At 52.8% G+C, this 13,068-nt stretch overlaps 1 protein-coding gene across 3 annotated transcripts in view; it reads right to left on the reverse strand.

Annotated features, from left to right (window-relative positions):
- The window catches only part of LOC116954509 (guanylate cyclase soluble subunit beta-2-like), a 41,513-nt gene that overhangs the window by 23,608 nt on the left and 4,837 nt on the right, over window positions 1–13,068 (reverse strand). For all 3 annotated transcript variants that reach the window (XM_076052265.1, XM_032975060.2, XM_076052266.1), the window contains 2 exons: window positions 11,459–11,553; window positions 8,012–8,172 (listed from right to left, as the gene is read on the reverse strand). In XM_076052265.1, the coding sequence (XP_075908380.1) occupies window positions 8,012–8,172; window positions 11,459–11,553 (256 nt within the window). The remainder of the gene's footprint in view (window positions 1–8,011; window positions 8,173–11,458; window positions 11,554–13,068) is intronic.

Genomic DNA, 13,068 nt, shown 5'->3' on the forward strand with positions numbered 1-13,068 from the left:
ACAGGGTGAGGTGAGTGTACACTCACCTTGTAGGACAGGGTGAGGTGAGTGTACACTCACCTTGTAGGACAGGGTGAGGTGAGTGTACACTCACCTTGTAGGACAGGGTGAGGTGAGTGTACACTCACCTTGTAGGACAGGGTGAGGTGAGTGTAAACTCACCTTGTAGGACAGGGTGAGGAGAGTGTACACTCACCTTGTAGGACAGGGTGAGGTGAGTGTACACTCACCATGTAGGGTGAGGTAGCTGTGCACACTCACCTTGTAGGACAGGGTGAGGAGAGTGTACACTCACCTTGTAGGACAGGGTGAGGTGAGGTAGCTGTGCACACTCACCTTGTAGGGTGAGGTGAGCAGAGTGCACACTCACCTTGTAGGACAGGGTGAGGTAGCTGTGTACACTCACCTTGTAGGACAGGGTGAGGAGAGTGCACACTCACCTTGTAGGACAGGGTGAGGAGAGTGCACACTCACCTTGTAGGACAGGGTGAGGTGAGTGTACACTCACCTTGTAGGACAGGGTGAGGTGAGGAGAGTGTACGCTCACATTGTAGGGTGAGGTGAGCAGAGTGCACACTCACCTTGTAGGACAGGGTGAGGTGAGGAAAGTGCACACTCACCTTGTAGGGTGAGGTGAGGTGAGTGCACACTCACCACGTAGTGTGAGGTGAGGTGAGTGTACGCTCACCATGTAGGGTGAGGTGAGGTGAGGTGAGTGCACACTCACCACGTAGTGTGAGGTGAGGTGAGTGTACGCTCACCATGTAGGGTGAGGTGAGGTGAGGAGAGTGTACACTCACCTTGTAGGGTGAGGTGAGGTGAGTGCACACTCACCATGTAGGGTGAGATGAGGAGAGTGTACACTCACCTTGTAGTACAGGGTCAGGAGAGTGTACACTCACCTTGTAGGGTGAGGTGAGGAGAGTGTACACTCACCTTGTAGGGTGAGGTGAGGAGAGTGTACACTCACCTTGTAGTACAGGGTCAGGAGAGTGCACACTCACCATGTAGGGTGAGGTGAGGAGAGTGTACACTCACCTGTAGGGTGAGGTGAGGAGAGTGTACACTCACCTTGTAGGACAGGGTGAGGTAGCTGTGCACACTCACCTTGTAGGACAGGGTGAGGTGAGTGTACACTCACCTTGTAGGACAGGGTGAGGTGAGTGTACACTCACCTTGTAGGACAGGGTGAGGTGAGTGTACACTCACCTTGTAGGACAGGGTGAGGTGAGGAGAGTGTACACTCACCTTGTAGGACAGGGTGAGGTGAGTGTACACTCACCTTGTAGGACAGGGTGAGGTAGCTGTGCACACTCACCTTGTAGGACAGGGTGAGGAGAGTGTACACTCACCTTGTAGGACAGGGTGAGGTGAGGAGAGTGCACACTCACCTTGTAGGGTGAGGTATGGAGAGTGTACACTCACCTTGTAGGACAGGGTGAGGAGAGTGTACACTCACCTTGTAGGGTGAGGTGAGGTGAGTGTACACTCACCTTGTAGGACAGGGTGAGGTAGCTGTGCACACTCACCTTGTAGGACAGGGTGAGGAGAGTGTACACTCACGTTGTAGGACAGGGTGAGGTGAGTGTACACTCACCTTGTAGGACAGGGTGAGGAGAGTGTACACTCACCTTGTAGGACAGGGTGAGGTAGCTGTGCACACTCACCTTGTAGGACAGGGTGAGGTGAGTGTACACTCACCTTGTAGGACAGGGTGAGGTGAGGAGAGTGTACACTCACCATGTAGGGTGAGGTGAGGTGAGTGTACACTCACCTTGTAGGACAGGGTGAGGTGAGGTAGCTGTGCACACTCACCATGTAGGGTGAGGTGAGGTGAGTGTACACTCACCTTGTAGGACAGGGTGAGGTGAGTGTACACTCACCTTGTAGGACAGGGTGAGGTGAGTGTACACTCACCTTGTAGGACAGGGTGAGGTGAGTGTACACTCACCTTGTAGGACAGGGTGAGGTGAGGAGAGTGTACACTCACCATGTAGGGTGAGGTGAGGTGAGTGTACACTCACCTTGTAGGACAGGGTGAGGTGAGGTAGCTGTGCACACTCACCATGTAGGGTGAGGTGAGGTGAGTGTACACTCACCTTGTAGGACAGGGTGAGGTGAGTGTACACTCACCTTGTAGGACAGGGTGAGGTGAGTGTACACTCACCTTGTAGGACAGGGTGAGGTAGCTGTGCACACTCACCTTGTAGGACAGGGTGAGGAGAGTGTACACTCACCTTCTAGGACAGGGTGAGGTGAGGAGAGTGTACGCTCACCTTGTAGGGTGAGGTGAGGTAAGTGTACACTCACCTTGTAGGACAGGGTGAGGTAGCTGTGTACACTCACCTTGTAGGGTGAGGTGAGGTGAGTGTACACTCACCTTGTAGGACAGGGTGAGGAGAGTGTACACTCACCTTGTAGGACAGGGTGAGGTGAGGTGAGTGTACACTCACCTTGTAGGACAGGGTGAGGTAGCTGTGCACACTCACCTTGTAGGACAGGGTGAGGTGAGGAGAGTGCACACTCACCATGTAGGGTGAGGTGAGGAGAGTGTACACTCACCTTGTAGGACAGGTTGAGGTAGCTGTGCACACTCACCTTGTAGGACAGGGTGAGGTGAGTGTACACTCACCTTGTAGGGTGAGGTGAGGAGAGTGTACACTCACCTTGTAGGACAGGGTGAGGTAGCTGTGCACACTCACCTTGTAGGACAGGGTGAGGTGAGTGTACACTCACCTTGTAGGACAGGGTGAGGTGAGTGTACACTCACCTTTTAGGACAGGGTGAGGTAGCTGTGCACACTCACCTTGTAGGACAGGGTGAGGTGAGTGTACACTCACCTTGTAGGACAGGGTGAGGTGAGTGTACACTCACCATGTAGGGTGAGGTAAGGTGAGTGTACACTCACCTTGTAGGACAGGGTGAGGTGAGTGTACACTCACCTTGTAGGGTGAGGTGAGGTGAGTGTACACTCACCTTGTAGGACAGGGTGAGGTAGCTGTGCACACTCACCTTGTAGGGTGAGGTGAGGTGAGTGTACACTCACCTTGTAGGACAGGGTGAGGTGAGGAGAGTGTACACTCACCTTGTAGGGTGAGGTAAGGTGAGTGTACACTCACCTTGTAGGACAGGGTGAGGTGAGTGTACACTCACCTTGTAGGACAGGGTGAGGTGAGTGTATACTCACCTTGTAGGACAGGGTGAGGTAGCTGTGTACACTCACCTTGTAGGGTGAGGTAAGGTGAGTGTACACTCACCTTGTAGGACACGGTGAGGTGAGTGTACACTCACCTTGTAGGACAGGGTGAGGTGAGTGTATACTCACCTTGTAGGACAGGGTGAGGTAGCTGTGTACACTCACCTTGTAGGACAGGGTGAGGTGAGTGTACACTCACCTTGTAGGACAGGGTGAGGTGAGTGTACACTCACCTTGTAGGACAGGGTGAGGTGAGTGTACACTCACCTTGTAGGACAGGGTGAGGTAGCTGTGTACACTCACCTTGTAGGACAGGGTGAGGTGAGTGTACACTCACCTTGTAGGACAGGGTGAGGTGAGTGTACACTCACCTTGTAGGACAGGGTGAGGTAGCTGTGCACACTCACCATGTAGGGTGAGGTAAGGTGAGTGTACACTCACCTTGTAGGACAGGGTGAGGAGAGTGTACACTCACCTTGTAGGACAGGGTGAGGTAGCTGTGTACACTCACCTTGTAGGACAGGGTGAGGTAGCTGTGTACACCCACCTTGTAGGACAGGGTGAGGTAGCTGTGTACACTCACCTTGTAGGACAGGGTGAGGAGAGTGTACACTCACCTTGTAGGACAGGGTGAGGAGAGTGTACACTCACCTTGTAGGACAGGGTGAGGTGAGTGTACACTCACCTTGTAGGACAGGGTGAGGTAGCTGTGTACACTCACCTTGTAGGACAGGGTGAGGTAGCTGTGTACACTCACCTTGTAGGACAGGGTGAGGTGAGTGTACACTCACCTTGTAGGACAGGGTGAGGTGAGTATACACTCACCTTGTAGGACAGGGTGAGGTGAGGAGAGTGTACACTCACCTTGTAGGACAGGGTGAGGTGAGTGTACACTCACCTTGTAGGACAGGGTGAGGTGAGTGTACACTCACCTTGTAGGACAGGGTGAGGTGAGGAGAGTGTACACTCACCTTGTAGGACAGGGTGAGGTGAGAGTACACTCACCTTGTAGGACAGGGTGAGGTGAGTGTACACTCACCTTGTAGGACAGGGTGAGGTAGCTGTGCACACTCACCTTGTAGGACAGGGTGAGGTGAGTGTACACTCACCTTGTAGGGTGAGGTGAGGTAGCTGTGTACACTCACCTTGTAGGACAGGGTGAGGTAGCTGTGCACACTCACCTTGTAGGACAGGGTGAGGTGAGTGTACACTCACCTTGTAGGGTGAGGTGAGGTAGCTGTGTACACTCACCTTGTAGGACAGGGTGAGGTAGCTGTGTACACTCACCATGTAGGGTGAGGTAAGGTGAGTGTACACTCACCTTGTAGGACAGGGTGAGGTAAGGTGAGTGTACACTCACCTCACCTCACCCTGTCCTACAAGGTGAGTGTACACTCACCTTGTAGGACAGGGTGAGGTAGCTGTGCACACTCACCTTGTAGGACAGGGTGAGGTGAGTGTACACTCACCATGTAGGACAGGGTGAGGTGAGTGTACACTCACCTTGTAGGACAGGGTGAGGTGAGTGTACACTCACCTTGTAGGACAGGGTGAGGTGAGTGTACACTCACCTTGTAGGACAGGGTGAGGTGAGGTGAGTGTACACTCACCTTGTAGGACAGGGTGAGGTGAGTGTACACTCACCTTGTAGGGTGAGGTAAGGTGAGTGTACACTCACCTTGTAGGACAGGGTGAGGTGAGGAGAGTGTACACTCACCTTGTAGGACAGGGTGAGGTGAGTGTACACTCACCTTGTAGGACAGGGTGAGGAGAGTGTACACTCACCTTGTAGGACAGGGTGAGGTGAGGTGAGTGTACACTCACCTTGTAGGACAGGGTGAGGTGAGTGTACACTCACCTTGTAGGACAGGGTGAGGTGAGTGTACACTCACCTTGTAGGGTGAGGTAAGGAGAGTGTACACTCACCTTGTAGGACAGGGTGAGGTAGCTGTGCACACTCACCTTGTAGGACAGGGTGAGGTAGCTGTGCACACTCACCTTGTAGGACAGGGTGAGGTGAGTGTACACTCACCTTGTAGGACAGGGTGAGGTAGCTGTGTACACTCACCTTGTAGGACAGGGTGAGGTGAGGTGAGTGTACACTCACCTTGTAGGACAGGGTGAGGTGAGTGTACACTCACCTTGTAGGACAGGGTGAGGTAGCTGTGCACACTCACCTTGTAGGACAGGGTGAGGTGAGTGTACACTCACCTTGTAGGACAGGGTGAGGTGAGTGTACACTCACCTTGTAGGACAGGGTGAGGTGAGTGTACACTCACCTTGTAGGACAGGGTGAGGTAGCTGTGCACACTCACCTTGTAGGGTGAGGTAAGGTGAGTGTACACTCACCTTGTAGGACAGGGTGAGGTAGCTGTGCACACTCACCTTGTAGGACAGGGTGAGGTGAGGTGAGTGTACACTCACCTTGTAGGACAGGGTGAGGTAGCTGTGTACACTCACCTTGTAGGACAGGGTGAGGTGAGTGTACACTCACCTTGTAGGACAGGGTGAGGTAGCTGTGTACACTCACCATGTAGGGTGAGGTGAGGTGAGTGTACACTCACCTTGTAGGACAGGGTGAGGTGAGGTGAGTGTACACTCACCATGTAGGGTGAGGTGAGGTGAGTGTACACTCACCTTGTAGGACAGGGTGAGGTGAGTGTACACTCACCTTGTAGGACAGGGTGAGGTATGGAGAGTGTACACTCACCTTGTAGGACAGGGTGAGGTAGCTGTGCACACTCACCTTGTAGGACAGGGTGAGGTAGCTGTGCACACTCACCTTGTAGGACAGGGTGTGGTAGCTGTGCACACTCACCTTGTAGGACAGGGTGAGGTGAGTGTACACTCACCTTGTAGGACAGGGTGAGGTAGCTGTGCACACTCACCTTGTAGGGTGAGGTGAGGTGAGTGTACACTCACCTTGTAGGACAGGGTGAGGTAGCTGTGCACACTCACCTTGTAGGACAGGGTGAGGTAGCTGTGCACACTCACCTTGTAGGACAGGGTGAGGTAGCTGTGCACACTCACCTTGTAGGACAGGGTGAGGTGAGTGTACACTCACCTTGTAGGACAGGGTGAGGTAGCTGTGCACACTCACCTTGTAGGACAGGGTGAGGTGAGTGTACACTCACCTTGTAGGACAGGGTGAGGTAGCTGTGCACACTCACCTTGTAGGACAGGGTGAGGTGAGTGTACACTCACCTTGTAGGACAGGGTGAGGTAGCTGTGCACACTCACCTTGTAGGACAGGGTGAGGTAGCTGTGCACACTCACCTTGTAGGACAGGGTGAGGTAGCTGTGCACACTCACCTTGTAGGACAGGGTGAGGTGAGTGTACACTCACCTTGTAGGACAGGGTGAGGTAGCTGTGCACACTCACCTTGTAGGACAGGGTGAGGTGAGTGTACACTCACCTTGTAGGACAGGGTGAGGTAGCTGTGCACACTCACCTTGTAGGACAGGGTGAGGTGAGTGTACACTCACCTTGTAGGACAGGGTGAGGTAGCTGTGCACACTCACCTTGTAGGACAGGGTGAGGTGAGTGTACACTCACCTTGTAGGACAGGGTGAGGTGAGGTGAGTGTACACTCACCTTGTAGGACAGGGTGAGGTGAGTGTACACTCACCTTGTAGGACAGGGTGAGGTGAGGTGAGTGTACACTCACCTTGTAGGACAGGGTGAGGTGAGTGTACACTCACCTTGTAGGGTGAGGTAAGGTGAGTGTACACTCACCTTGTAGGACAGGGTGAGGTGAGGAGAGTGTACACTCACCTTGTAGGACAGGGTGAGGTAGCTGTGCACACTCACCTTGTAGGACAGGGTGAGGTAGCTGTGCACACTCACCTTGTAGGACAGGGTGAGGAGAGTGTACACTCACCTTGTAGGACAGGGTGAGGTAGCTGTGCACACTCACCTTGTAGGACAGGGTGAGGTAGCTGTGCACACTCACCATGTAGGGTGAGGTGAGGAGAGTGTACACTCACCTTGTAGGACAGGGTGAGGTGAGGAGAGTGTACACTCACCTTGTAGGACAGGGTGAGGTGAGGAGAGTGTACACTCACCTTGTAGGACAGGGTGAGGTAGCTGTGCACACTCACCTTGTAGGACAGGGTGAGGTAGCTGTGCACACTCACCTTGTAGGACAGGGTGAGGTGAGTGTACATTCACCTTGTAGGACAGGGTGAGGTGAGTGTACACTCACCTTGTAGGACAGGGTGAGGTAGCTGTGTACACTCACCTTGTAGGACAGGGTGAGGTAGCTGTGCACACTCACCATGTAGGGTGAGGTGAGGAGAGTGTACACTCACCTTGTAGGACAGGGTGAGGTGAGGAGAGTGTACACTCACCTTGTAGGACAGGGTGAGGTGAGGAGAGTGTACACTCACCTTGTAGGACAGGGTGAGGTAGCTGTGCACACTCACCTTGTAGGACAGGGTGAGGTAAGGTGAGTGTACACTCACCTTGTAGGACAGGGTAAGGTGAGTGTACACTCACCTTGTAGGACAGGGTGAGGTGAGTGTACACTCACCTTGTAGGACAGGGTGAGGTAGCTGTGCACACTCACCTTGTAGGACAGGGTGAGGTGAGGAGATAGTACACTCACCTTGTAGGACAGGGTGAGGTAGCTGTGCACACTCACCTTGTAGGACAGGGTGAGGTAGCTGTGTGCACTCACCTTGTAGGACAGGGTGAGGTGAGTGTACACTCACCTTGTAGGACAGGGTGAGGTGAGTGTACACTCACCATGTAGGGTGAGGTAAGGTGAGTGTACACTCACCTTGTAGGACAGGGTGAGGTGAGTGTACACTCACCTTGTAGGACAGGGTGAGGTAGCTGTGCAGGGCGTCCAGGTTCTCGATGAACTCCTGCAGGTTGCCGCCCAGCGTGCGCAGCATGCGGTCATACCCCGAGCGCTTGCAGAACTCGAAGAAGTACTCCCCGAACAGATGGAGCACCACCTCGGGGCCAACCCCTGTGCCCCCCCCCCCTCCCCCAGTCACACACGGCACGGCCAACACAGACAAAGCCCTCACGTGTAGCCTGGCAAGGGTTACGGTAGGGTAGCGTCTGCCAACTTGTCCCGGTTTACCTGGGCCTCCCCTAGGGTCGACATTAAAGACCGCAGAGTGTGGTGCCGGCCGCACAGCCCACTCGGTGGGCTGTGCCGTCCTTAATAGGAGCTCGCTAACAATGCTCGCTCCGTGAAGCTATATCAACCTTGCCGCCTGTCCTAGTTTTCCCTGCAGCATCGCTCTCTTGCTGAGGAGGCAGCTGTCCGAGGAAATCTCGAAGCCTTCTCTGGACATTCAAGGTCCAGTCCCGAGTTACGTATTCTTAATAATAATGAATGATACACCCATGCGAGATATATGTACGTGTAATGACAATAGAGCCTGAATGCGGTGTGAGGGGACTTGTGACCACGGAAGGTAATGACAGGGAGGTCAGCTTGCGGTATGAGTGCACCAGTGGCCATGGGAGGTAATGGCAGGGGTATCAGCTGTGAGTACGAAGGGACTGGTGGCCACAGGAGGTAATGACAGGGGTATCAGTTGTGAGTGTGAAGGGACTGGTGGCCACGGGAGGTAATGCCAGGGGTATCAGTTGTTAGTGTGAAGGGACTGGTGGCCACGGGAGGTAATGACAAGGGTATCAGCTATGAGTACAAAGGGACTTGTGGCTACGGGAGGTAATGACAGGGGTATCAGCTATGAGTACAAAGGGATTGGTGGCTACGGGAGGTAATGGCAGGGGTATCTGTTGTGAGTGCGAAGGGACTGGTGGCCACGGGAGGTAATGGCAGGGGTATCAGTTGTGAGTGTGAAGGGACTGGTGGCCACGGGAGGTAATGACAGGGGAGTCAGCTATGAGTGTGAAGGGACTGGTGGCCACGGGAGGTAATGCCAGGGGTATCAGTTGTGAGTGTGAAAGGACTGGTGGCTACGGGAGGTAATGACAGGGGTATCAGTTGTGAGTGTGAAGGGACTGGTGGCCACGGGAGGTAATGACAGGGGTATCAGCTGTGAGTACGAAGGGACTGCTGGCTACGGGAGGTAATGGCAGGGGTATCAGCTGTGAGTACGAAGGGACTGGTGGCCACGGGAGGTAATGACAGGGGTATCAGTTGTGAGTGTGAAGGGACTGGTGGCCACGGGAGGAAATGACAGGGGTATCAGCTGTGAGTACGAAGGGACTGGTGGCCATGGGAGGTAATGACAGGGGTATCAGTTGTGAGTGTGAATGGACTGGTGGCTACGGGAGGTAATGACAGGGGTATCAGCTATGAGTACAAAGGGACTGGTGGCTACGGGAGGTAATGACAGGGGTATCAGTTGTGAGTGTGAATGGACTGGTGGCTACGGGAGGTAATGGCAGGTGTATCTGTTGTGAGTGCGAAGGGACTGATGGCCACGGGAGGTAATGACAGGGGAGTCAGTTGTGAATGTGAAGGGACTGGTGGCCACGGGAGGTAATGACAGGGGTATCAGCTGTGAGTACGAAGGGACTGGTGGCTACGGGAGGTAATGACAGGGGTATCAGCTATGAGTACAAAGGGACTGGTGGCTACGGGAGGTAATGACAGGGGTATCAGCTATGAGTACAAAGGGACTGGTGGCTACGGGAGGTAATGACAGGGGTATCAGCTATGAGTACAAAGGGACTGGTGGCTACGGGAGGTAATGACAGGGGTATTGGTTGTGAGTGTGAAGGGACTGGTGGCCACGGGAGGTAATGACAGGGGTATCTGTTGTGAGTGCGTAGGGACTGGTGGCTACGGGAGGCAATGACAGGGGTATCGGTTGTGAGTAGGAAGGGTGGACTGAGTGTCCAGAGTCAGTGAGAATGATTGAGAAGGGGGGCATGGCCTCGTGTTGGTATATAAGGGAGATGCCCAGGAGACTCGGGGCTATGACAGTGCGGTCTCTGCCAAATGTCAAGTGAATGTGTCTTCAACAAAGTGGCATCTCAACAGAAGTGTGTCAAGTCGTCATTACATATGTATGTTGAACGTATTTCACACTGTACGTAGTCTACTTTGCTAATCGGCAACCAAACACAAAAATCAGTTCTAAAGAAATTAGTTTTGAATCTCTGAAGTGTAAAAGAACAAAAACTTTTTAAAACGAAGCGCCCCTTACAGTGTTAAACGTTCGAGACCGTGAGCGTAACAATGAAGTGATTAGGGCAAGACGAGCCGCGATATAGAATAGCCTCGAGGTGCGACCATGCCAAGAGACAAATCACAATATTGGGGATCGCACCTGATCGATTACCCCCCCCCCCCAAACCTGATGATGACATTACCACGTCACTGATGATGTCGATACTACGTCACTGAAGATGTTGTTGCTACGCCACTGATGATGTCGTTACTATGTCACTGATGATGTCGTTACTACACCACTGATGATGTCGTTACCACATCACTGAAGATGTCGTTACTACACCACTGAAAATGTCATTACTAGACCACTGTGTGGTGTACTAGTGACGAATTGGCACGTTCTATTTACGTGACAACCCTTACTAGTTGGCTGTGTCGGGTGGTGGTGGGTTTTAACAACACATTTATATATTTACGCGATCTAACCCAAAAAAAAACCTCTTATGGATGATATTGGTCGAGAAAGCCTACGTGTTAAATGTAGTTACTACACCACTGATGTCGTCACTACGTCACTGCTGATGTCGTTACTACGCCACTGATGATGCCGTTACTACGCCACTGAAGATGTCGTTACTACGTCACTGCTGATGTCGTTACTACGCCACTGATGATGCCGTTACTACGCCACTGAATATGTCGTTACTCCTTCACTGAAGATGTAGTTACTATGCCACTGATGATGTCGTCACCACGTCGCTGAAGATGTCGTCACCACGTGGCTGAAGATGTCGTTACTACGCCACTGATGATGCAGTTACTACGCCACTGATTATGTCGTTACTACGCCACTGATGATGTCGTTACTACGTAAATGATGATGCCGTTACTACGCCACTGAAGATGTCGTTACTATGCCAATGATGATGCCATTACTACGCCATTGATGATGTCGTTACTACGTCAATGATGATGCCGTTACTACGCCACTGAAGATGTCGTTACTACGCCACTGATGATGTCGTTACTACGTCAATGATGATGTCGTTACTACGTCAATGATGATGTCGTTACTGCACCACTGGGCTGGGGTGAGGGTGCCGGACAATACGGGACACGTTCGGGGGGGGGGGGGGGGGGGTGGGTCACCCACCTAGGAGAGTGCACGCCTCCGTCACCAGGCGCATAGTGATGTTGTCGTTGTAGGCCGTGTAGGTCATGAAGGTGTCCTGCGTCTCTGCCATGGTCCTACAGGGCCCAGGGTGGGGGGTGAGGAGCGGGTGGGAGCCCGTTTCCACCATCACTGTCATCGACACGAGAGAGCGCTGGAACGGTGGCGCCGTGGTTAGCGCGCGTGCTGTGCTGTGCGATGAACTCGCGCGTCTGAGCTTGATTTCCAGCTGTGGCCTAGCATCTGTGGCCAGTGGTAACTGGACTGGCCGGTCCTAGGCCACCCGCACTGGCTGACTGGCTTGGGGAAGTATGGTCGAACAACGCCCATGATTGACAGAGTGTGGGGGAGGCCTTCATCCACAAGTGAATGGACAAAGCGTCCCGTGCTTGACGGTCAAATTGCGAGTGACTTCCTGCTCGAATGAGCTCTAGGTCAGTGGTGTAAATTCCACATTCCTATGGCGGGTGTGAGTTCATCCATAGGACGAGCACTTTTTTGGTTGAAAATTTCTGTTAATTATTTAACCATAATAAAGGCGTTTTTTGGGGGTTATATCGCGTACATATAAATGTGTTGTTAACCCGCCACCACCTCACATAGCCAATTAGTAAGGTTTGTCACGTAAACAAAACGTGACAATTAGTTAACACTTTAGCACACCAGTTGTGTGTTGGAGAATGAACCCACAACAACATTTACAATTCGAGTACAGTTACGTTTGGCCTGTGATTACAACATACGACCAGTTTCATCGAGCGGTGTGTCAAAATTGCGAAGAAGTCTCCTTGTTTCCGATCTCAAATTTACCGCAAGGGGAACCGCGTGAGCCGCCACGTTTTGGCCACCACCGTGTGCGCAGGCTACGGCAAAAAAAAATGTCACCCGAGAGGCGCCGGGTTCCGCCAAACGTCGGCGGCTAAGCAAGGCCCAGCGTGGACAGCGCTGGGATGGGGAGTGGCCTGGTTGAAACAACCGCGACTCCGCGTGGTGAATGGGTGCAGGAGGCACGCGTGTTAACCAGGGAGGGGTTGCCATCGTACTGCACCCATTGGGCGCCGCGGTGGCGAGATGTTAACTACCTTGCCTGATATACAGGAGGCCGTGAGATCAATCCCGACACTGACGCCTGCTCTATACTGGAAGTTTGCGGTGTCTCTCTCCCCGTGGTCGTGTGGACTTTCCTCCACATTTAAAAACATGCGTTGAGAGTATATTGCTGCTTCGTTGAGCTATCATTTGTGGCCAGGTCGCTTCTGGAAAAGATCTGAATAGCTCAGTGGGCCTTACCTGGTAAAATAAAACATAGTTTAGTTCATAGTTTAGTATTGTTGCTCTGTGTACTCGGTGAGACAGGCGTTATGGATTGGTACAAAGGTCACAGACACTGCTACCCCTAACTCTGTTCAACCCACGTTGAGGACTTCGTCTCTACCATACACTGACTGTGTCGTCTTATCCACCACCACACTGCAGGTCAGAACAACACGCTCACCAACTCATTCACCCACCCACCTACTCAAAAAACAATGCAGGTTAAAACAACTCACTCACCAACTCACCCCCCTACTCACAACACTGCAGGTCAGAAC

This window comes from Petromyzon marinus, chromosome 55, assembly GCF_048934315.1.
Source record: "Petromyzon marinus isolate PM22_M1 ecotype Great Lakes invasive population chromosome 55, UKy_Petmar_22M1.pri1.0, whole genome shotgun sequence".
In the NCBI taxonomy this organism is placed as follows: domain Eukaryota; kingdom Metazoa; phylum Chordata; class Hyperoartia; order Petromyzontiformes; family Petromyzontidae; genus Petromyzon; species Petromyzon marinus.